Source organism: Callorhinus ursinus, unplaced genomic scaffold (assembly GCF_003265705.2).
Source record: "Callorhinus ursinus isolate GAN/ISIS: 27379988/994484 unplaced genomic scaffold, GSC_fseal_2.0 scaffold4, whole genome shotgun sequence".
Taxonomy (NCBI): domain Eukaryota; kingdom Metazoa; phylum Chordata; class Mammalia; order Carnivora; family Otariidae; genus Callorhinus; species Callorhinus ursinus.
In genome coordinates this window covers 144,078,798-144,103,804 of record NW_027397066.1, presented here as the reverse complement: position 1 = coordinate 144,103,804, position 25,007 = coordinate 144,078,798, and the positions used below count along the sequence as shown (strand labels likewise).

The following is a 25,007-nucleotide window of genomic DNA, read 5'->3' as shown; positions in this document are numbered from 1 at the left end:
GATGGACTCTGAAAAACAAACTGAGGGTTCTAGAGGGGAGGGGGGTAGGGGGATGGGTTAGCCTGGTAATGGGTATTAAAGAGGGCACGTTCTGCATGGAGCACTGGGTGTTATGCATAAACAATGAATCATGAAACACTACATCAAAAACTAATGATGTAATGTATGGTGATTAACATAACAATAAAAAATTTAAATTAAAGGAAAAGATTAACTGGATTTCATTAGAATTGATGGCATCTTCACCAAAAGATTCCATTAAGAAGTAAAAAGGCGGGGCGCCTGGGTGGCTCAGTCGTTAAGCGTCTGCCTTCGGCTCAGGTCATGATCCCAGAGTCCTGGGATCGAGCCCCGCATCGGGCTCCCTGCTCCGCAGGCAAGCCTGCTTCTCCCTCTCCCACTCCCTCTGCTTGTGTTCCCTCTCTCGCTGTGTCTCTCTCTGTCAAATAAATAAATAAAATCTTTAAAAAAAAAAAAAAGAAGTAAAAAGGCATACCAGAGCAAGAAAAGACATTTGCAATACATATATCTGATAAACGACTCTTAATCAGAATGCATAAAGACCTCATAAAATAGGCAAAAAGCCTGAACAGGCAATTCAAAAGAGGCAATGTAAAAAGCCAATAAACATGCAAAAAGGCATTTAAACTCATAAGCCTTCAGACAAATGTAAAATAAAACCAAAATGTGAGAATACTGCACCCACGCTAGAATAGCCAAAATTTTTAAAACTGAAAATATCAAGTATTGGTGAAGATGTGGAGGAACTAGAACTCTCACACACTGCTGGTATAATAAACATGCTATAACTACTCTGAAACTATCTTTGACAGGCGCTGGTACTACTGAGATCCACATACCCTATCAACTAAGAATTCCATTCCAAGGTATAAACCCTACAGAATTGTATATACAACGTGCACTAAAATACAGGTACATGAAAATTCATAAGCATTATTAGTGATAGCCAAAATCTGAAAGAAAGAAAAAAACACTAAACATCCACCAACAATATATGATGAATAGAATAGAAAAACTGCAGCATATTTACACAATGAGACTATATGGCAATGAAAATAATTACTGCTATACTGAGCAACATAGATGAATCTCAAAACATAAATGACACAAGACACAAGAGTATATATAGTATAATTCTATTTATATGAAGTTTAAATACCTGTAAACTAATCGATAGAAGTCAAAATAATAGTTACCTTTGAAACTGGAAGGGGGAACAAGGGAGAATTCTGAAGGAAGAGGTAATGTTTTATTTTTCAATTGAGGGATAATTATATGCGTTTTCACTTTGTACAATTTCTACACATATGATCTGCTGATTGTTATGATGGCTAATTTTACATGTCAACTTCACTGATCAAAGGGATACCCAGATGGCTGATAAAACATTATTTATAGGTGTATCTGTGAGGGTCTTTCCAGAAGAGATTAGCATTTGACTCAGTATACTTAAAAAAGGTGACCTAACTGATGGCAAGTGGGCATCATCCAATCAGCTGAGGATCTAAATAGAAAAGAAGGCAGAGGAAAGGTGAAACTGCTCTTTGCTGGACACGGAACATCTATCTTCTTCTGCCTTCAGACATTAGCACTTCTAGATCTGTGGCCTTGAGACTTACACCCCTGGCTGCCCCGGTTCTCAGGCCTCTGGGTTTGGACTAGAACTATACCACCAGCTTTCCTGAGCTTCCAATTTGCAGATGACAGATTGTAGGACTCAGCCTCCACAATCATGTGAGGCAATCCTTCATAATAAATCTCTTTCTGGATATCTATGTATATACTATTCAGTTCTATGTCTCTGAGGATCCCAATTATAGTTGTATACATCTCCATACTATGTTATATTTAAATTTTAAAGCTTACCCACATACAAAGTTTTCTTCTGGGGTAATGAAAATGTTTTGGAACGAGATAAAAATGGTAGTTGCACAACATTGTGAATGTGCTAAATGCCACTGAACACCTTAAAACGGTTGTTTATATGAATCAACTCAATTAAAAAATAAAATTACCCAAACACTCAACCTCAACAATGTATAATTTATTAGTAGACATTAATTACCACAAATATTAAAAGTTGTAATGCCAAACTTACCAACTGCTGTGTCACCATCTAACAAATTGTCATCTTCAGAAGTCTGAAAGTCCATAATAACACCTGCTCCATCTAAAAGCTCCTCATCACTACTTGCACTTGTTATACTGTTGTAGCTGTTTCTATAGTATCCTCTATGGAACAGCTGCTCAGACTCCATTTAGCTGTCTGACTCTCTGAAAAAAGAAGAAAAAATGGTTTCAACATTTTCCCAACATCCAATAAAAATCACCTAGTTTAATAGGACAAAAAGAACCTTCTGATTTCTACATTTAAAAAAATACTGAGGTCATTCACTATAACAATAGCTAACTCTATGTCTTTTGGGATGATTTAATAATTCTATTCTCACTATACACCTACAAAAAGGAATGAATTTCTTCAGGTAGTGGCATAAAACAATCTGCAAGATCAATGGTTAAGTTAAAAAAGTACAAAGAAGAGGCACCTGGGTGGCTCAGTTGGTTAAACATCTGCCTTCAGCTCAGGTCATGATCCCAGGATCCAGGGATCAAGCCCTGCATCACACTCCCTGCTCAGCGGGGAGTCTGCCTCTCCCACTCCCTCTGCCCCTCCCCCTGCTCCTGCTCACTCACTCTCTCTCAAAAAATAAAATCTTTAAAAAAAATAAAAATTAAAAAAAATTTAAAAGTACAAAGAAGTGGGGGACCTGGGTGGCTCAGTCGGTTAAGCATCCAACTCATGATTTTGGCTCAGGTCATGATCTCATGGATCGTGAGATTGAGCAGGCATTGGGCTTCACGCACAGCAGGGAGTCGGCTTGGGATTCTCTCTCCCTCTCCGTGCCGCTCCCACTACTTGCATGACCTGGAGCATGTGCACACACCCTCTCGCTCCAATAATAAATCTTTTTTTTTTAACGTACAAAGAAGTGTTTAAGGTATACTACAATATATGGGGGGGTTTCTTACCCAAAAAAAGTGGGGGGGGCCAGAGGAGAGGAAGAAATACAGTGTATAACTGCTTGTGTACATATAGACTATCTCTAGAGGGATTTCCAAGAACGTTGCCTACAAGAGAAAGGAACAAAATGGCTGAAGTACCAAGTCCAAAAGGGAGACTCTTTTGTCCCTTTTGAGTATTTTATCAGATGCAAGTACTAATTTTAAAATGCTGTAATTTAAAATTTTTTTAATCTCAATTTCATTCTCCTTTCATTATTTTAAAATTTAAATCTTCAGAGTCCATTGTCAAATATCAGCCATGGAAAATATGATAATAAATATTTTCATTTTTTTCCAAAGTAGATAATACCAAAAAATGCTTGTTTTCATTGTTCTTACCCTCTATGCATTAAAAACAATATTACTCCTAAATAGTTTGATTTTTTTTTTAAGGACATCTTACTTGCCTAACACCTAAATGAGAGTTCAAGATATCAGCAAAAGACTTGAAAGGTTCATGTGTGGGACTTGAAAAATACAGTCATAAAAGCAGTCAAACCAGTAAGCCTTATAAAACAAGAATTTAATATGTCATAATAAGTACATATGAAAATAAAAGGTAATGCCACTAAGCATACTCCAATTCTAGTGCTGAATTCTATACTGAAGACTTTTTTTAAGACAATCTCCTATTCTCAGTAAACTGTCCTTCTGCACAGGGAAAAATAACCTCAAAGAGCTATAATAAAAGTTACTTATAAAGATTTTACACTTCTTTTTAGAAAAATAAAATATTGCCAAAAACTATTTTTAGGGGCACCTGGGTGGCTCAGTTGTTAAGCGTCTGCCTTTGGCTCAGGTCATGATCCCAGGGTCCCAGGATCGAGCCCCACATCGGGCTCCCTGCTCAGCGGGAAGCCTGCTTCTCTCTCTCCCACTCCCCCTGCTTGTGTTCCTTCTCTCGCTGTGTCTCTCTCTGCCAAATAAATAAATAAAATCTTTAAAAAACAAACTATTTTTAACAGATTTATTATTACAAATTTCCTAACTTAAAGACTACTTTAGAGAAGGTAAAGTTTTGAACACTCCTTGAGAGCATGTCTCTATTCTCAGCATCTGGCACAGTGACTGGTACATAATATATGAATAGTAAACATCAAAACATCAAATTGTTATTCAGTCATAAAGGTAAAAAAGAGAAATGTACTCAATGTTCAATAAACAAATGCTCTCTACAACAGTATTAATCTGGTCTTGGGAGAATAACCAAAAACTAGCACATACATTAAAAAGAAAAACTTAACTGCTTTGCATTATTGCATCATTAATGTTTTATGGTTACCTCTACCAAAGACAGCCCATTATAACTTACTAAGATTTGTTAGAATGAACTAATTAAAGCAAAAGTTTTATATTTAAGATAAATATAAAATAGAATACAAAAATAACTGTTCATGCTAAGAACTCTGTAGTGTCCATAGAGGCAATCAAATTAAATATTGTGGCTCTTGAGTAAATACCCAAAAGTCTTTTAAAAAAATAAGCATCGGGGCGCCTGGGTGGCTCAGTTGGTTAAGCAACTGCCTTCGGCTCAGGTCATGATCCTGGAGTCCCAGGATCAAGTCCCACAGCAGGCTCCCTGCTCAGCAGGGCATCTGCATCTCCCTCTGACCCTCCTCCCTCTCGTGCTCTCTATCTCTCATTCTCTCTCTCTCAAATAAATAAATAAAATCTTTTAAAATAAATAAACAAATAAATAAGCATCAATACGGGTGCCTGGGTGGCTCAGTCAGCAAGCATCTACCTTTGGCTCAGGTCATGATCCCAGGGTCCCTGGAATCAAGCCCAGAATCAAGCCTGTTTCTCCCTCTCCCTCTGCCTGCCACTCCCCCTGCTTGTGCTCTCTCTTTCTCTGTCAAATAAGTAAATAAAATCTTTAAAAAATAAATAAGCATGAATAATTCCAAGAATCATTTTAATTTTCATGTATCAAAGCACGTATGCTAAGATTTTGGGAAGAACACAAACACTCTATTCTTCACTTCTTTACCTCATGATCAGACTAAAAGGGCTTAAGACATGTGATAACACACATCAATGAACATTAGTTGGAGGCTACATATCACTAAGAAATCTCTCTAAAATAATTACAAATGTCTGTGTACTGGGACCTCAATCAGCAAGTTCCAAGATATCTCCTCCATTTATCCCTAAAAGTGCCTCAAAAACCATTAGTGATAACTGGCAACTTAATTCTTTCAAAATGTTTAAAAAACTTAATTTTGGGGTGCCTGGGTGGCCCACTGGGTTAAGCATGGGACTCGGCTCAGGTCATGATCTCAGGATTGGGAGCCTGAGCTGGGCATGGAGCCCACTTAAAAGTCTCTGGGGCGCCTGGGTGGCTCAGATGGTTGAGCATCTGCCTTCGGCTCGGGTCATAGTCCCGGGGTCCTGGGATCGAGTCGCGCATCGGGCTCCCTTCTAGGCGGGGAGCCTGCTTCTCCCTCTGCCTCTGCCTCTCTCTCTCTCTCTCTCTCTCTCTCTCTCTGACTCTCATGAATAAATAAGTAAAACATTAAAAAAAATTTTTTTAAAGTCTCTGCCCCTCCCCCACGCACACCTCTCTCTCTCTCTCTCTCTCTCTCTCTCTCTCTGTCTCTCCTTCCCCCCACCCCCAAGGGGGGGAAAAAAAAACTTAATTTCACCAATACCTCTAAGACATCTAGCCTCCACACCTTTATAACAAGAGCAACCAACTCTGTTCCAAGTCTATTAAACTCAGGCCTGCATGGGTTATTATTTCTATAAATTTGATAATTTTAAAAAAACTAGTCTTCTTGGGGCACCTGGGTGGTTCAGATGGTTAAGCATCTGCCCTCAGCTCAGGTCATGATCTCCAGGTCCTGGGATGGAGCCCCACATCGGGCTCCCAGCTCAGTGGGGAGTCTGCTTCTGCCTGTCCTCCTGCTTGTGCTCTGTCTCTCTCTCTCTCTCTCTCTCAAATGAATAAATAAAATCTTAGGAAAAAAAAAACTATTCTTCTTATTAACCTAGGAACCTATAGAGCTGTACACTGATCACTGTCACTAGCCTTGACACATGACTAGTCCAAACTGAGATGTGCTCAAAGGTAAAATACCTACCAGATTTCTAAGGCTTAATACAAAAAAAGAATGTCAGATATTCTGCTAATAATTTTATGTTGATTCCATGTTGAAACAATACTTTAGATACATTGAGTTAAATAAAATTAGTCTGTTTTGTCTTTACCTTTTTAATATAGCTAAAAAATTTTAAACTACATGTGGCTCACATGTGCAGCACAAATATTTGTATTGAACAGCACTGCTACACAATATCCAAAATTCTATGGGAGCATAAAGGGAATGCACAGAAGAATTCTAGATACCAGTGATTAATCTTTTTAAGTTCTAAACTCAATTCCCAGGCTTGCTCACAAAAAGCTATTTAAACCATAATATGAAACTTTGCATATTAAAAAAAATGAAAATACTACAAAGTCATCTTTTCCTCGTCAAAAATATTTTTGAAATCATTCCAAAACATAATAGACACACAGTAGCCTGCAAATGTATTCTTGTAGTTATTAAGATTAGAAATAACCTGTGAAAATCTCCAGGGATAAAGCCTGGTGTACTCTAGTAAATTCCTAAACGATCTATGTACAATCACCTTGACCCCCTCTAATCTGATCCCCATACTGCAGCCAGCACTGTCTTTTCCAAAAGCCAGTCTGATCAGTAATCTCTCCCCACTCCATGGATTAAAGTCCTAATCACTTCTCACCAAGCTTAGCAGACAAACTCTTAAACACAGCAGGCAAGACCCTGTGTAGCCTGGCCTCTGCCTAGTTCTCTAGCTTCATTTTGAAGTGTGTACTTCTTGCAGTACTCTAGACTCATCGATCTTCCTCTCAGGCCTACCAGGCTATTTCCTGTCTTACAGCTCCCTTAGCTTGGAACATACCCTCTCCTCTCCATCCAATTAACTTTCCTATGCATTCTTCAGATCTCATATGAACTGTCTATTTATTTAACAAACTCTTAGAGTTTACTATATGTATGACACCATCCTGCACATGACACAAATTAACTCGATAAAAAAAAAATCACAACCCTAAAGCTTAGGTATTATTATTATACTCATTTAACAGATGAGGAAACTGATGCACAGAGTTTAAATAATTTACCCAAAGTCATGGAACTAGTAAGGAAAGCCTCCCTGACTAGGTCAAATTTTCATTGTTAGTTCTTAGATCTCTCCTTTATATCACTTACTACAGTTGTAATGTTATACTTATTTATGTGATTACTTAATTAACATCTTCCCAACTACAATATATATCATGAGGTCTGGCAAGGTGTTAATTTTTGTTCAACACTGCATATCTGAAGGTCATTAGCACAGTAGCTGGCATACATTAGGTGTTCAATGTTTTTTTTATTAAACTTTTTGAAGTAATTGTGATTTCACATGCAGTTGTGATAAATCATACAGAGATATCCTATGTACCCTTTACTCAGTTTCCACCAAGGGTGATATCTTGCAAAACCACAGAACAGTATCACAAATACTGACACTGATAGTACATTCAAGATACAGAACATGTCCATCACCACAAGGATCCCTCATGTTGCCCTTTTAAAGCCACACCTACTTTCTTCCAACCCTACCACCACCCACTCCTTAACCCCTGGCAACCCATGATCTGTTTTCTATTCCTAGAATTTTGCCCATTTCAAGTATGTTATATAAATGGAATCATACAGTATACTACTTTTTGGGACTAGCTCTTTGCACTCAGCATAATTCTCTGGAGATTCACCCAGGTTGTTATATGTATCAATATAGTTCTTCCCTTTTTAACTGCTGAGTAATATTTCATGGTATGGATGTACCATAGTTTAACCATTCATCCACTGAAGAATATCTGGCTCTTTTCTGGGCTTGGGGTATTATGAATCAAGTTGCTAATAAATATCCATGTCCAGGTTTTTGTGTGAACTTAAGTCTTCATTTCTCTGAGACAGAAGTCAAGGAGTGCAATAACTGGGTCATATGGTAATTTTGTGTTTAGTTTTTTAAGGAACTGCCAGTTTTACATTCCCACCAACAATAAATATATTGGTTTCCGGTTTCTTCACATCCTTACCAGCACTTCCCATTGTCACCATTTCTTTTAAAGATCTTATCTATTTGAGAGAGAGAGAGAGAGCACATGCGAAAGGGAGCATGAGGTGAGGGCGGGGTGGGGGGCAAAGGGAGAGGGAGAAGCAGACTCCCCCCTGAACAAGGAGTCTGACTCAGGGCTCAATTCACGATCTGAGCCAAAGGCAGATGCTTAAGTGACTGAGCCACCCAAGCACCCCATCACCATTTTTTATTTTAGCCATTCTGATAGGTGTGTAGTGATAATTCGTTGTAGTTTTAGTTTGCATTTCCCTAATGGCTAATCATGTTGAACATCTTTTTATGTGCTTATTTGCTATCTGCCTATCCACTTCAGTGAAATGACTATTCATATATTTTGCCCATTTTCTAATCGGATTGCTTTTTTACTGCTAAGTTTTATACTTTAGAATATATATTCTAGATGCTAGTCCTTTGTCAGATATGTCATTTGCAAATATTTTCTCCCACTCTGTAGCTTGACTTCATTTTTTTTTTTTTAAGTAATCTCTATACCCAACGTGGGGCTCAAACTCACAACCCTGAGATCAAGAGTTGCATGCTGGGCGCCTGGGTGGCACAGTTGGTTGAGCGACTGCCTTCAGCTCAGGTGGTGGTCCCGGGGTCCTGGGATTGAGTCCCACATCGGGCTCCCTGCTCAGCGGGGAGTCTGATTCTCCCTCTGACCCTCTTCCCTCTCATGCTCTCTCTCATTCTCTCTCTCAAATAAATAAATAAAATCTTAAAAAAAAAAAAAAAGAGTTGCATGCTCCACCGACTGAGCCAGCCAGGTGCCCTTGACTTTCTTTTTTTTTGACAGGGTCTATCACAGAGCAAAAAGATTTAATTTTGATGAAGTTCAATTTATCAATTTTTCCTTTATGGATTCTGCTTTTGGTGTTATCTAAAAAATCTACCGCCCAAAGATTTTCTTCTCAATTTTTATAGTTTTATATTTTATTTGTAAGTCCAAGATCCATTTGGCATGAGTTTTTGTATAAGGTGTTAAGACATAGGTTGAAGTTTGTTTGTTTGTTTGTTTGTTTTTATTTTTGGATGTCCAATTGTTCCAGCAACATTTGCTGAAAAAAGTTATTTTTCTCTCACTGATTTTTTTTTTGCCTTTGTCAAAAATTAGTCAGGCATATTTGTGTATGTCATTTTCACAGTTCTGTGTTCCGTTCCACTAATCTATGTGTCTAAACCTACAGCAATACCATAGTCTCAATTACTCTAGCTCTGAAATAAGCCTGGAAATTGGATAGATTAATTTGTCACACTTTATTCTTATTTTTTAAAATTGCTTTAGCTGTTCTAGTTTCTTTGCCTTTCCATATAAATTTTATAATCTTATCTAGATCTACAAAATCTTGCTGGGGCAGTTAATATTTATACCATGAATAAATAACAAATGCGTAACAAACAAATGGCACATCTCTACTTGGATGCTATATGCAAACTCTAATTCAACAAAACTGAAGCTGAATAAATATTTGCCCCAAACTTGCTTGTCCTCCTACACTCCCTATCTCAGCTTACAGGATCATCATCTCCCTCATAGCCAAAATTAGTTTTTGGAATCACTTATTAATTTATTTGACAACCATTTACTGAGTACCCATCATGTACCAGGCACAAAGCCAGGTACTGAGGTAATGAGTAAAATATGGTCCCTATTCCCAAAGCAGTGAAGGTAAAAGACATACAAATAACTACAGTATGGTATGACAAATATCAACGGAGAGGTATATACAAGGTATTTGATAACATTGAAAAGGAATAAGCATGCTACTTAGAAAAGTCTGTGAATATTTAATAAAGGGAATGTTTAAGCTGAGTATTGAAGGATTAGGATGAGTGAACTGGGCTAACTATGAGGTGAAAAGTCAATATAGAAAGAAAAAAAAATACATGCAAAAACACAGCAGCATAATAACAAAACCTGCTTGGGTAGCTTAAATAAGAGGTAAGTAACTGGAAAGTAGCTGGAGAAGTGGACACAGGCCAGGTCATAAAGGCAAGAGCTCATACATTGTGCTAAAGAACTTATTTACTCATTTATATACATGAGAAACCATTAAGAGTTTTTAAGACAAACCATATGACCAAGTATGGATTTTAGCAAACCAACAGTAGCAGCAGTATGGAAGACAGAAGAGCAAGAGACTGAAAGGGGAGTTAGGTGACCCTAATTCCAGTAGAACCTCGAACAATCCTAAATATGAGATACTGAAGGCATAAATAATCTAAGACATCACAATGTGGAGTAAAAAGAATTCTGAGAAGTATTTAAGAGGACATGGTAACTAACAAATTGTGAGGAACAGTGAAGAAAAAAAATCTAAGATATCTACTAGGTTTCTGACTTGACTAATTGATTCAAAACAGTTGAAAGAAACAAATTTCAGTCTCCTACATCTTATAGGACTTAAGATCACAGTGTTCTTTCCAACTATAGGATTACACATCTAGGCTTTAGTTCTATTGGGCCAGACTACAATGAAGGAAATGCTTACCTTCATTCAGTACATCAATCTAGCACCCAAACTGCATACTCTAAGCAGAACACCCCCAGAACTGGGGGGTGGGAGCAGAAATAGGAAGACCCTGTAAATTTTTGGCTAAGGGACTCACACAGCCCGAGGTAGGTACACCAATTTTCCATAGCTCCCAACAAAGTTTTGCCTCTCTTGCAAAGGAGACTAGGTAGGGCTAAGGACCATGGCTAAGTTTCAAAGGTTTATCAGTCAGCTATCTGGCTAGCTAGTAAGCTAAATAGAAAAAAAGGCACAATCTCAGTGAAAAAAGGGAAGAAAATCCCAAATATTAGCAACTAGAGAGATGGACAAAAGTTTCATAAGCAATGACGGCAGAGAAGTAAAACGCTGACTGATCTAACCATTTGTGTATAAGGAGCATTTTCACGTTAATACTTTAAGCATCTCATATAACTATTCTAACTATTGCTAAGTACTGGTCAACAATCAAAATGAAGCAATGCTCTCCTGACAGAGCTAGTCAGGTGCCCCTAAACACAATTTTTATTGATTAATGTCATCATGTTTGCATAGGCCTTACAGCTTTCGGTCAAGTTCAGCAAAAACTGCATTACATACTGTCCTCAAAAGGGACGGTGTAATACTTCCCTAGAAGGTAATATATAGCCGTACAATAAAAAGCAATACATGAGAGATGTCAGAGAAGACACCAGTAGTTATAAGAGCTCGGAAAAAAAGAGCTCTCATCCCAGTGTGACTGATGGTGAGAAGCCTTCCTTGGAAGAGACACACTTGAGTTTGACCTTAAAAGATAAGTGGGATTTTATGGGGCAGACATGAGAGAAGTTAACTGAAGCAAAACTACTGACATGAATTAAGCTACGGAGCCAAGAAGGCAACAAAAATATTTGAAGATGAGTATGTGCACAGAATACAAGTCCAGTAAAAGATTTCAGAGTCAAATAAGTTTGGGTAATACAGCATACCCCATTCTAGAACTGTAATGGCTAACAGCATAGGAAAGGCTCTTGAGAAAACATGTGGTAAACACTAAATTCGTGAACAAAATTTATGAAAAGCTTCTCAAATTTATTTTACCTAAGAATGACCCCTCCACCCCATACAACGTCACGAAACTTAGGTGAGAACATCACAGTAGTAAGAAAGTATTTATTCTGATACAAATCGTCACCACATATGTACAAGATATGACAATAATGAAACTGATTTCTCCCAAAAGCAATATTACTTGATATTTTATCTCTATTAAGTTAGCTCCATGTCCAAATAGTTGTGCTTATGTTTTTCTTCAAAAAAAAAGTATTAAATGAATAACCCTCCCAAAGAAGTCGATGTTTTCTCTGAAGAAAGTTTCCTAGATTCCTAGATAAAATTTTTTGGCGCCATTCAGAAGTTAAGTACTAGATAATTTCAAAAGTAAAAATACACACAAATATAAGGCTTAGACTGTAAGAAAAAAGAAAGGTAAACAATAATTCAATAAAAAGATGATGTGGAAGACTTACACTTTGAAAACTAAATAATTTTTATGATTGTACAAGACAAACTGTTCGAATACTTCTCAAGAGGGCAAAAAATATACTTATTTAACTGGTTCCAGTCAAAGATGCAGATCAAATCTCTCTGTATTTCAGCAATGCAAATGGGCAGTTTCCCTGCATGGGTTGATCCTACATTTTACACTTAAGTAAAGAATATTCATCTTTAAAAAATCAAATGTGTTCCCTCTCTCGCTGTGTCTCTCTCTGTCAAATAAATGAATAAAATCTTAAAATAAATAAATAAAAATGAATCACAGCCACAACGTTTCTATACACGTGTGAATGTGGGTACGAAAAAACACACAAAAAAAGAGTTTATTATAGTAGAATGAAGGTTTCAAAATTTATTTTCCAGAGTTTCTGTAATTTTACATTACTTTTATAATTGAAAAATAAATGAACCTATGGTGCCATACCTCTCATCCTAACTTTCCTTCAAACATTTTGACTGTCTTACATGAAATATAGCGCAGCCATTGAGAGCAAGAGCTCTGAAATCATACTGCCAGTTGTGACACTTACTGAGACCTTGGGCAAGTTAATTAAATCCTCTGTGCCTCAGTTTCCACATCTGTATAATAGGAAAACAACATACCAATTTCCTGGGGTTGGTGTGATAAATTGAAATAATCCACAAAAAACACTTAGAAATGATCCAAAACCACAGAAATTGCTCAATAAATATTAACACTTATTACATCATATGTTTTAGATCGCTGCAGACAAGTTTGACTAGAAACTCAGATGAAAGTTCTACAAAGCAGTGAGAGTGGCCAAATGCCACAGGATACTGCTTTGATATCTGACCCACCACAGAGATCAAATCTGGCTTCCTGAGTGGTCTGAAAATTATTACCAACATGTCACCGGACAGGAAATGGAAAGGCTATCACCAACACAACTTGGAAAATAGCCAATTTATTAATATAAAACCATAACCTCAACAAATCTGTTCCCCTGAACTGTATATACCCATTACCAAGTTGGATTTTTACATTCTTAATGAACTATGTATGACTGAAAACACATGCTTAAGACACAGTTTCCAAGATGTAAGTACTATATATTATATTGACCTCTTAAAATCATTTGACCCATTTTCAAGCAAAGAATCAGTCTTTGAAGAGTGTGGGAGGTAGGGTGTGGGAGGGCAATGGCATGGATTCTGCCAATAGTGGCTGTTCCTATCAACCAGAGGTCATAAAAGCATACTCAATTTGAGAAAATATCTGTAGGTCACACACCTAGTTTTTAAGCCACACTATGTAACAACAATCAGCAGCACCTTTTAAGATGAAAATCAACAATATATACATTAGCATTCTTATATGTACTCTTGAGCTACACATATAGTTATTTTCTAGTGACTCACAAAGGCACATAAAATTGACTGACACCAGTTAAACTATTTCCATACCGACCTCATCAAGAAAAGAATCTTGTAAATTAAATTAAACTGTCCAGAGATGAAAAGCAAAGCATTTCTGAAAAGATTCAACAAGCAAAGACACAAGCCACAACGATGCTGCAGTAACTAAACTGCATGGCTCAAAAAAGTTTACGGTTTGCAGAACTGAACTTTCTAATTACCAAAAAAAAAAAAAAGTTGATTCAGTTCTTATAAACAAGGGGTTTTTTTTCCCTCCAAAAGAGAAAGAAATCTCAGAAATCTTATACGTATGTATAATAGCTAATTACCTTCCTGTGCTCCAGTTTTAAATACTATACAAATAAAGCCTATTATATGCAAAATTAATTTGAGATTCTAAGGTAGTTTCTGATCCAAGTTTAAGATCAAAACACAAATGTTACATATATACACAAACTATGTCTTGATATACACATAAATTTAGACTAAAGATAGAAAAAGTGAATACTAACTTAAATTTGGGCAATTTTAGCAAAAGTAAAACCCACTCTGAGCTCCATATTAATCTTCTCCTGGGACCTACTTCCACTCTATTCATAGGTCCTTCGACGGTTCCTAAAGGAAATAGGCGAAATCTTAAAGAATGTCCGAGGGTATATACCTAATCAGTGTAGGTTTGACATCATGTAGGTATAAGACAAACCAAGACGAGAGCCCTGGCATTACAGTTGACCCAAAATCCGTGAACATGACAACTAACGAATCTTCACTCATACAATGCAACTCACCTTGCAGCTCAGAGGCATAGCAAAATCGGTGGCTGTTTTTTGCGCTGCCTTTGGATTCTGCATCTGTTTCAAACCTAAAAACCTAGCTACCGTGGGAGCTCCACCTGAAGAAAGCTTGACACAACAAAAACTACTGCAATTTAAAAGATACCTTGGGTTTTCTACTGAAGAGGTTACGGAAATTTTGCCAGGTGGGACCTTTTTTGTCCTCCTTCAAACACGGGAGCAGCATTAAGTTAAATCCGCTTCCTTTGGAGGGCCCTAAAGTCAACTGCTTCCACCCAAAATTAAAAAATAAAAATCTCCAACCTCACTTCCCTCTTAAAAGACTAACACTGAATCCATGCTCCAACTCGGAAATGAAGTAGAATGCCTTTCAACCCACCACACACTCCCTCCTCATTACGCAGCCCAAATCCTGGCCGCGGGCGAACAGGGACTGTGAAAAAGGGGCTGTGGGTTCCGGACCAGACCGGCCCCGAGCCACGGAAGGGGAAGAGAAACAGCAGGAGAAGGGAGCCCGACAGGTGCGTCTACGCGTGACGTCACCGCGTTGACGTGAACGGCCGCTCAGCGTCTGGCCGCCGAATACCTCCTCCACCGGCCGCGGTTGGAGCCGCGTGCGCGCCTATTGGGCAATGTGGAAACGGTGGGTGGGCCGGGGCTGGGGCAGCAGGAGGAGGAGCCAGGCGAGCTGGCCAGCCCTGAAGGGCTGCGCTGGCTGTGAAACCATTCGCTGGCGAATAGGTCACGTCACTCACGCTCCGCTGTTTGCCTCTCTGGTGACCTCGCGAAAGGACAGGAGGCGGCCGCCTTGGGAGAAACATTCTCGGAAGGCCGCAGGCGCACGCAGTTCTCAGCGTCCCCGGGAACTCCGATTCCACGCCGGCCGGAGAAGACCCGGAGCAGCGCGTGAAATCCTGGCAAGCTTCGGCCCCGAAAGCGAAAGGCAAAAGCAGCGGTCCACGAGCGCTACTTCCAAAAACAGATCGAGAGAAATGGCCTTCAGCACCAATGATGTCTGTGTTTCTAAGTCGCCAGCAGGGAATGCAGCGGGGCTCACCGCGCCTTATATGTCGTTGAGGGTTATGTGCCCAACATACATGCAGAGAAAACTGATAACCCAGTTTTAACTATTACGGAGTTTCAAAACTAATGCTTGGAAACTAAGTGTTTGGGGGAAAATACGTAATTTGAGGATTCTACACGGCCGAATTGAATTTATTTACTTTTAGCAAACGTTTATTAAATTAACATGTGCCAGCCAAAATTCAGTAAACCCAACCCCCGTGCTCAAGGGGTTTATATTCCGGTGCAGTAATGAATGACTGCTCAAGAAAAGGAGCACTTTTCTGAAAGTATAGGGTGGGAAGAAATCCTTACAGAGGAGTTGACATCTGATCTGGAGTTTAAAAAAAATTGAGGCGCGGGAGACGGGTGGGGGCGCGGGGAAGGAGCAAACAGTACCTGGTGGAAACCTCAGGCAAGGGAGGAAGAAATCTAAAGTTAGTTGTATTGTTATCCTTACTTGAATATAATGTGCAAGATGTAGTATGGGGATAATGAATTGAGGTGATGATGCAGAAGTCAGCAGTTATGCTAAAGAGTTTATGTTTTATCGTTGGTAACTGGGGATGGTTGGAAAGTTTTGTTTGTAAGTAGTTTTTCTCCGAAGGTTGTTATGAAAATATCCATGGGGCACCTGGGTGGTTCAGTCGTTAAGCGCCTTCTGCTCAGGTCATGATCTCAGGGTCCTGGGATCCAGCCGGCCTTGAGCCCCATGTGGGGGCTCTTTTCTGAGCGGGGAGTTGGCTTCTCCCTCTGCTCTCTCGCCTTCCCTCAAGTCAATAAATAAAATCTTTTTTAAAAAAGAAAGAAAAAATATCCAAACGTCCAGAAAACTTGAAAGAATAGTACGTTGCATACCCCTATGCAATGTTTTTTCATTTCTTTAAGATATATGATAAATACTAAAAACTTATGTTTGTGATGTCTAAATTTAACTTAAAATAGCTGAATATGGTATTGATATCATGGGCATGACAGGATCAGTCACCTACATTCAAAAATTCTGCTATATTTGCTTCATCAATATTGGGATTTTTTTTTCCCTGAAGCATGAGGAAAGTAGGATGCAGACATTATACTTTACCCTTAGATAATTCAACATGCATCTCCTAAGAATAACAACTTCCCCAGCACGAGAACAATACCATTATCACAACTACGAAAATTAACTATAATTCTCTGATATCTAATAACCAGCCCATATTTAAATTTTGCCAGTTAAATCTTTACAGCTTTTTTTTTCAGACCAGGATCCAATCAGGTTTCAAGCCTTGCATTTTGTGTATGTTTCTTAAATCTCTTTTAATCCTCAAGAGCTCCTCCCCCAATTTTTCATGATACTAATGTTTTAAAGAGACCAAGGACATTGTCTTAATAGAATGTTGCACATTAAATAGTTTTGTTTTTTTTTAATTAAGAGTTAGCCAGGGGTGCCTGGGTGGCTCAGTTGGTTAGGCGACTGCCTTCGGCTCAGGTCATGATCTCAGGGTCCTGGGATCTAACCCCGCATCGGGCCCTCTGCTCGGCAGGAAGCCTGCTTCTCCCTCTCCCACTCCCTCTGCTCGTGTTCCCTCTCTCGCTGTCTCTGTCTCTGTCAAATAAATAAAATCTTAAAAAAAAAAAAAGTTAGCCAGGGCTATTATAGGCTGACTATGTCTCCTCAAAAGATCCTTCTCCACCCCACAAGTACGACTTCATTTGGAAATATGTTCTTTACAGATGTGCTCAAGCTAAGGTCATTAGGATGGACTAATTGAATATAATTAGTGGCCTTATAAGAAGTTAAGAGACACAAAGACAGAAAGATGGCTATGTGAAGATGGAGGCAGAGAATGGAGTTAAGCTGTCAAAAGCTAAAGAACAATTGGGGCTACTAGAAGCTGGAAGAAACGAGGGAGCATTCTTCCCTGGAGCCCTTGAAGAGAGTGCAACCTTACTGACACCTTAATTTTCAGACTTCTAGACTCCAGCACGGAGAAAATAAATTGTTTTAAGCTCCTCAGTTTGTGTTACTTTGTTACAGCAGCCTTAGGAAGCTAATACAATGACTTCAAACATTTTGAAACACTACAGAAAATACAAATTGAAAGTTGATGTCCTGCACAACCTGGCCAACCTTAGTGTCGCTGTCCACAAAAAAAAAAATACTATTAAGTATGTCTTGGGTAACTTTCCAGGAACTTTCTAGGCACATACAAAGATATTATACATATAAAAAGACGGAGGAAACTTTATTCACCAGAAGCCCTGTTGAGAGATACCTGCCTTGACTTGGCCAAACATTTTGATAACTGTTTAGGGTAGAAGACCCTAGATGTGTATCAGCTGGTTCCTAGAATTCAGGGAAGGACATGAAGCTGCTTGGCATGAGGTAAGAGGACTTTGTTCTCCTTTTGAGAGGGGAAAGGGAAGAAAAAGCCAGGTTGCCCCAGAGAAGTTTTGGAGTAAAGTGTTGGAGAAGAGTTTGCCATCAAGTGTTTTACAGGGGGATGTTCAAAAGAAATGTATACTTTGCTTCCCTACCAAATTTTTATTAAACTGTGCATTACACACCAGTGCTTTTGACTGTACAGTTCTTGGGCCCTCTAGTATAAGAGAGTAATGAATATCTGACTTACATACATATCTTGGATCCTTAAGGCACAGAGCACTCAATAAGCATTAATAACATTCTAGATTCAACTCCTTTTTGATAGCTGCATGTAACAGAAAAGGGTTTTAATTAGGGTCCTGGGACAATATATTTGTGGTTGCAGGACTGAGGTCCCTACTTTCTTACTAGCTCTATTGACCAGGGTTGCTCTTAGCTCCTACAGACCATCCTCAACTAACTTCATGGCCTTCTCACCACATAGCAGCTTACCCGTCTTCAAAGCCAGCGGGAGAATTTCTTTTGAATCTCTGACCTCTTTTTAGGGGTCACCTAATTAGGTCAATCCCACCCATCATAATCTAATTTTTTATTAATTTGAAGTCAATTGATTAACCCTATAATGGAAGTGAAATCCCTATATTCACAGTCGGGCCCACACTGTGGAGAGGCAATTGTACCAGGTGCATACATCAGGGCATGGGAAGCTTGAGGCCATCTCAGAATTCTGCCTACCACAGTCCACACTCTAGCCCCTGATGATTTACAGGTAAAATACATTCACCCTTTTCCAAGGTTCCAATCGGTCTCATCCCAATACAGCATCAGCTTGAAGTACAAAACCTCATCTTAATCTAAGTATCATCAGCTCAAACTCCAAAATCTCTTCCAAATCAGATGAAGATGAGGCTCCTGGTTGTAATCTATTAATTCTTCATCGGTGGACCTGTGAAACTAAAGAGCCAAGTTATCTGGTTCCAACACTCCCAAAATAGAATGGTGGGAGAGGTATAACAGTTGCTGGCATTCCAGTTCAAAAAGAATAAAGGAAGATAGGAGTCACTGTTCTCCAATGCAAAGCCACCTACCAAAGGTGATGAAAGAGTGCTTCTTTCTTCCCTGATACAGTATTTGGTTTGGGTTTTTTTGTTTTTTGTTTTTTATGTTTTGTTGTTGTTGTTTTGAGAAAAGGAAATCCCCTTTGTATTACCTTCACCTGGAAGGGTTTTATGCCTTAATACGCTAAAGCACTAGCTTTTTTTGGCTCATTTATCCATTTCTACCAGCTGACAACGTCATAGACTCAAATCACTATATCCACTTCCTGATTCCGTGCTGGCACTAACCCACAAATCATTTTTCTTTCAGTGTAACTATATCACAACCCCCTTTGCTCTTCCCTGTCACTAGGTCTTGTGTAAAATTATAGCTAGGAGTTCACACATATTTCCATAAGTCTGAATCTCAGGCTATGCCACTTAAATAGGCAAAACACTCCAAAATTCTTGTTATCTAATTCTGGAACAATGAGGTCTAGTCACCCAACATACACAGTAATCAGAGGGCCACTCAAGTGACCTTTGTAGGATCAAGAAATTTGGCTTCTTGTAATTAAAAAAAAAAACTATTACAGTGACTATTCTAAAAATTGTTAATAGGGTTTATATGGAGAACCTAAAGATTAAAAATTCTTCTAAGGACATATCTTAGGACCTGCCAAAATTAAGGATTCTCCCCCTTGTTGCCAGGAAATTCTACACTGGTATTTTTTTGAGTGCAGAGTTAAAAATTATAGGATATTGGACAAAAGAGTTTCACTGTTTTAAAGTTCTTTATAACACACAGTCCCAGTAATATCCAAATATTACCTGCTTGGTGTTACGTGGAAAATCACCTTAGTATAATGATAGTCCGCAAATATACTACCAGACAAGCTATCCCAGAAGTCACAGAAAGGCTAACATACCATGAGAAGCAAGGCGGGAAAAATTAACACACTTAAGGTAGGGTACAAAAGGAGAGGAAAGACGCATGATTTGAAACACGTGGTTATGCAATGCTCATATGTCCTGTCTCTCTTTTTGGCATATTAGCCTTCCTGTTGATGGTGAGGTAATTAGGACCAGAGTTGATGTTTGAGCAAAGGTTCAGAGACGGGAGATGCTTAAGCCAATGACACTCTGGCTCTACCAAAGAGATGCAAGGACAAGAGTGCCTGGGCACATCGATAGCTTGTCAATTAACCTAGTGAGCAGGTTTTGCACCTTTGGAGAAGGTCATGTGGGACACAGTATGAGTGTCACCACTGGGGGGCAGAATTAAGACCCATGAATGTTGAGTGTCTTGTGTATATTGAGTGTATCATGAATATATAGTGCTCAATGAGCATTAGACTCCTCTTGTAAGTTTAGCGCTTCATTAGTATTAGGCATCTCTTGGTCTTTCTAGCCTGTTCTACCTATGTTCACAAGAATATGCCCTGCTGACTTTATCTACCCGGCATATGTCACAGGTAAGAACATGCCCTGCTGACTTCATCTACCCAGCATATGTCACAGGTAAGAACATGCCCTGCTGACGTCATCTACCCAGCATATGTCACAGGTAAGAACATGCCCTGCTGACGTCATCTACCCGGCATGTGTCACAGGTTAGTAACTTTATCTGTGCTTAACACATGTCCATCCTCTTTCTTTTTTTCCAGAGCAGAATTGAATATTCTCAACCAGTACAGTTCTGGGCTACGGAGTTGGTATTGTGCCCATGGTGATAATGGGGGTGTTCACAATATAGTCAAACGTCTCATGACTCTTTCATTACTTTATTCAAGGTAGAATTCATGGAACCGTGGTAATATCCAAGCAAAATATTATTCTACTTAGAACACTGTTGGACACATTTTACCAGAGATTTACAGACATTAGATGTTTTCTTCTCTCACTGCAGATATGTAGCCTAATTTTGGGAGGGAGCACAGAGATTCTGAGACTAGTAGATAATAGTCACAGGCTATTAATCAATCATATCTGCTTTCTATGATCCTTTTGTAAATAAATCCTAAATCCTTTTATGGTAGTGTATTAGTTCCTACATGGGGGATTATCCTAAGGATCTCTTGGAAGTGGGCAAGAATGAGTTGACGTGCACATTTTGTTCTCTGTAATTTTGTTTATACTGTGCACTACCTTATTTCTTTACAGGAACGTGTTTATGTTGAAATCCATGATTTCTAACATACAACCATCTTGTCAGCAGTTCTCAACCTTCATTTTGCATCAAAAGCACCTAGGGAGCTTCAAAAAATACTCTTGCTTGAGCTCCACTCTCAGAAATTGTTTTAATTATTCTAAGTTTAGACCTAAACATGCATATTCCTAATTATTCCCAGTTAATAAGCAGCATTCAGTTAGAGCCAGTACTTTATGTTTTTTTAAAGATTTTATTTATTTATTTGACAGAGAGAGACACAACAAGAGAGGGCACACAAGCAGGGGGAGTGGGAGAGGGAGAAGCAGGCTTCCTGCTGAGCAGGGAGCCCGATGTGGGACTTGATCCCAGGACCCTGGGACCATGTCCTGAGCCGAAGGCAGATGCTTAACGACTGAGCCACCCAGGTGCCCCAGAACCAGTACATGGGGCAATCTGTCTAAACAATGTGCTACATGATATTTTGGTGATATAACAATAGATTCCATCTGGGGAAGAACCTTCTCTATAATTCCTCCAGTATTTTTGTTAGAAGAATCTAGTGGTGGTAAATCTCCTCTTCAACAGACTTGGGTGTTTTACATTGTGAGGACTATAACCAATGAAAGCCCTTGAACATTTTCTTTATTTTTCCTAATGTGAATACTTCCAGCTTCATCTCATTCTTTCTCAGCAAGTGTTCCAGAAGGGATCCTGTTTGATTGGGGTCCTTACCAGAACCTTTACTTTAGGGAAGATGGTTAAGAAGGAGCTTTCTTGGGCTGAGATAATTCCCAATAAGGTGTTTTTACAGATCCAGCTTTGGGCTTTTCCTACACAATAAAAATAATTTACCTGTCAGCCTGATCTACTTTGCTCCTGGAACCTTAAGAGAATGGGAGTTTGTATTAATATGCTATTGCAACAAATTCCCACAAATTTAGTGGCTTGAAACAACACAAGTCTATTATCTTAGAGTTCTGTAGGTTAGAAGTTCAACTTGAATCTCACTAGCTAAAATAAAGGTGTTAGCCTCCTTCTAGAGGCTCTTGGGGAGAATCCATTTCGTGTCTTTTGCAACTTCAAAGCCAGCAACAGCGGAGTTGAGTCCTTCTCATAACCTATCATTCTAAACTTTTTCCATAGTCTCATTTCCCTCTAAATTCTGACTCTGTTGCCTTCCTCTTTCACTTTTAAGGACTCTTGTGATTACACTGGGTCCACCTGGATAATGGAGGATCATCTCCCTATTTTAAGGCCAGCTGATTAGTAACTTTAATTCCATCTGCAACCTTAATTCCCCCTTGCCATGTAACCTAATATATTCACAGATTCCAGGGCCTGGGGGCAGGGACATAACTGGGTGGCCGTTATTCTGCCTATTCTGGTTGCTTAATTTATCTTTTGACCACAGATCTTAGTATGCATTTTAAAAAGGCCTCAGTAGGGTGGGGTACACGGGGGGATTTGATAAAGGTGTCAAAAGCTACAAACTTTCAGTTATAAGATAATTAAGTACTGGAAATATAATGTACAACATGACTATAGTTAAGACTGATGTATAGTATATTTGAAAGTTGTTAAGGGAAAAAATCCTAGAGGTTCTCATTATAAGAGAAAAACAACTTTTTCTTCTTTATATGAAATCATGGATATTAACTAAACTTATTATGATAACCATTTCATTATATATGTTAAATCATTAAACTGTACATCTTAAACTTATACAGTGTTGTATGTCAATGATATCTTAATAAAATTGGAAAAAAATAAACCCAAACAAGCAAAAATTAGTAAGCCCTCAGCATATAGGAAATATTTGGAGGCATAGCAAAATAAGTTATGTGAATAAAATCAGGTTGTTGTACTGGAAATTATAGTTTCTTTTGATTAGAACTGAGCTGAAGCATTAATAACAAAAACTCTACCAATACTCAGATTAGCTTTACTCCCTCCCCTCTAACCAGCCAACAAAATCTTTAAGCCTTCAGGGAAGGGGAAAAAAGAATAACTTGCAGTGTTAAGAGTTTCTCTTTCCCAACCAGGTCTAGAACTGCTTGTTCACTCGTCTTGCTGCTACCCTGGCAGATACAGAGAAACAAATGGTAGAGATTACCAGTAAATGGAGGTTGTATAAGCCATTCCCTTCTTTTTTTATTTTATTTTATTTTTTTTTTTTAAGATTTTTTACTTGACACACAGAGAGAGACAGCTAGAGAGGGAACACAAGCAGGGGGAGCAGGAGAGGGAGAAGCAGGCTCCTGGTTGAGCAGGGAGCCCAATGCGGGGCTCGATCCCAGGACTCTGGGATCATAACCTGATCCCAAAGGCAGCCGCCTATTGACTGAGTCACTCAGGTGCCCCTAAGCCATTCCCTTCTGCCAGCAATTCTATCACTCTGGGAGTGGCATGTTGTATGGTGCTATTTTACAGAATTGGCAAAAGAAGTCAAAAGGATATGCATATTGCTAGTATACCTTCTACAAAGACTGTTGCATTTTATGTTCCCACCAACAGTCTATGACAAGGAGCCTGAAAAATGATCTAAGGAGGGTATCTGACTAGCCATTCCTCATGAAAGCAGCAAAAGAGAATTTACTTAGATTGGCAATTGGCAACATTCTTATGTTGCTTTGTTGTACAAAAGTACGTGGGTAGCACTAGAGTTATTGTGCATTCAGACACCAAAATTCCTACTAACTGTAGGTGGGGGGGGTCACAGGAGGTTAGCCTAGAAATGAGAAAATGAGGAAAACAAGTCTTTTGCTTGGGTGGAGATTGAAGAGATAAACCAAAGCAGATTTTCTCCAATTTGCCAGGTTAGATGACTTGCAGTGCCATCTTCTGGCAAAGAAGCCAAAAACTTTCAATTTCCATGCTAGTAATAAAGTATTTTTTTTCTTTTTGCTTTTTAAGTGTTTCTTATAAAAGCATGGCTAAACCAAAAACTGGAAAAACTCGGAGAGGTCTTGGGTTTTGGTGTGTTGGAGAGAGGATGAGAGAGAAGGAAGCAGATTTCGTTGAAGCAATGATCTGAATCTTTGACCTCTGAGGTTTCTGGCAAAATCTGTGAATACTCCAGGGGGCTACATATATCACATGTACAACAGGTACAACCTGGAGTGTAACTTATGTAGTAGACAAGCTATCATCCTCCTTCAGCTTCAAATTTGGATTCTCCAGTATCTCAGAGGTACTCAAGGTAAGGCAATTTAGCCATAGGGCTATTAAGGACAATAGACCTAATCCCTTAAACAAGAAAATCTGTTCTTATCTTTTAAAGTCCTGCCTTAAAGTTCAACCATCTTTCAATATACCAGCAAGTAATTTATACACACATTGGATGTAAATGTGTAGAAAGCCACATTATAGTCTTCTAAAAATTTTTCAATACTTAAAAATAGTTTCTTGCTTTAATCATCCAAAATGTGCTAGAAAAAGGCTAGCTTTTTAAAGCAAAATTACTTTTAAAAATGCGGTATCCCTAAGTAACAGACTTCACGTTAAAAAAAAAATCCCTTTCTCTGTGTAGTATATGTGGGACAAATTTATAAAATGATTTATTCAAAATCAGCTTCCATTATTGAGCTCTAGCCCTCATCTCTGCCTTACTCCTTTCTTTCCTTTTCATCTTTTCCTTCTCCCGCATCATCTCCCACCTGCTGTGCCTTGGCTCCGCCCCTCCGCGCCCCTCCTTCCCCGCCACCCCCAATGCGCGCCGGCTTCCGCGCGCTGACGTCACATGCCAGCGCCAGTGACGCGCCGGCCGCTCCCCCTTCCTCTGCATTCGCTCTAGGGTTTTGGGGCGCTAGGGTGCAGAGTCGTCAGCTCCGAGTCGTAAGCAGTTGTCCGCGTAGCTCCGAGTCCAGTACCGGCGTTGCGAGGCAGAAGGACGTGACAGGCAGGTAGCCTCTCAGTCCCAAATGCCATCTCCCCACCCCCATCCTGCCG

At 39.1% G+C, this 25,007-nt stretch overlaps 2 protein-coding genes across 13 annotated transcripts in view; one reads left to right on the top strand and one right to left on the bottom strand.

Annotated features, from left to right (window-relative positions):
* The window catches only part of CLCN3 (chloride voltage-gated channel 3), a 91,406-nt gene extending 76,468 nt beyond the window's left edge, over positions 1-14,938 (bottom strand). The window contains exons 1-2 of one of the 3 annotated variants that reach the window (XM_025874447.2): positions 14,432-14,938; positions 2,120-2,295 (exon numbers count right to left, since the gene is read on the bottom strand). In XM_025874447.2, coding sequence (XP_025730232.1) covers positions 2,120-2,279 — 160 coding nt within the window. In that variant the 5' untranslated portion in view covers positions 2,280-2,295; positions 14,432-14,938. Of the gene's footprint in view, positions 1-2,119; positions 2,296-14,431 lie in introns of those variants that run through there. The other 2 variants (XM_025874449.2, XM_025874452.2) reach the window with 2 other exon arrangements.
* Positions 14,939-24,821: 9,883 nt separating this feature from the next.
* The window catches only part of NEK1 (NIMA related kinase 1), a 215,923-nt gene continuing 215,737 nt past the window's right edge, over positions 24,822-25,007 (top strand). For 9 of the 10 annotated variants that reach the window (XM_073892490.1, XM_073892491.1, XM_073892488.1 and 6 more), the window contains exon 1: positions 24,824-24,961. The gene's annotated coding sequence lies outside the window, so the exon portion shown is untranslated. Of the gene's footprint in view, positions 24,962-25,007 lie in introns of all 10 variants that reach the window. The other variant, XM_073892483.1, reaches the window with a different exon arrangement.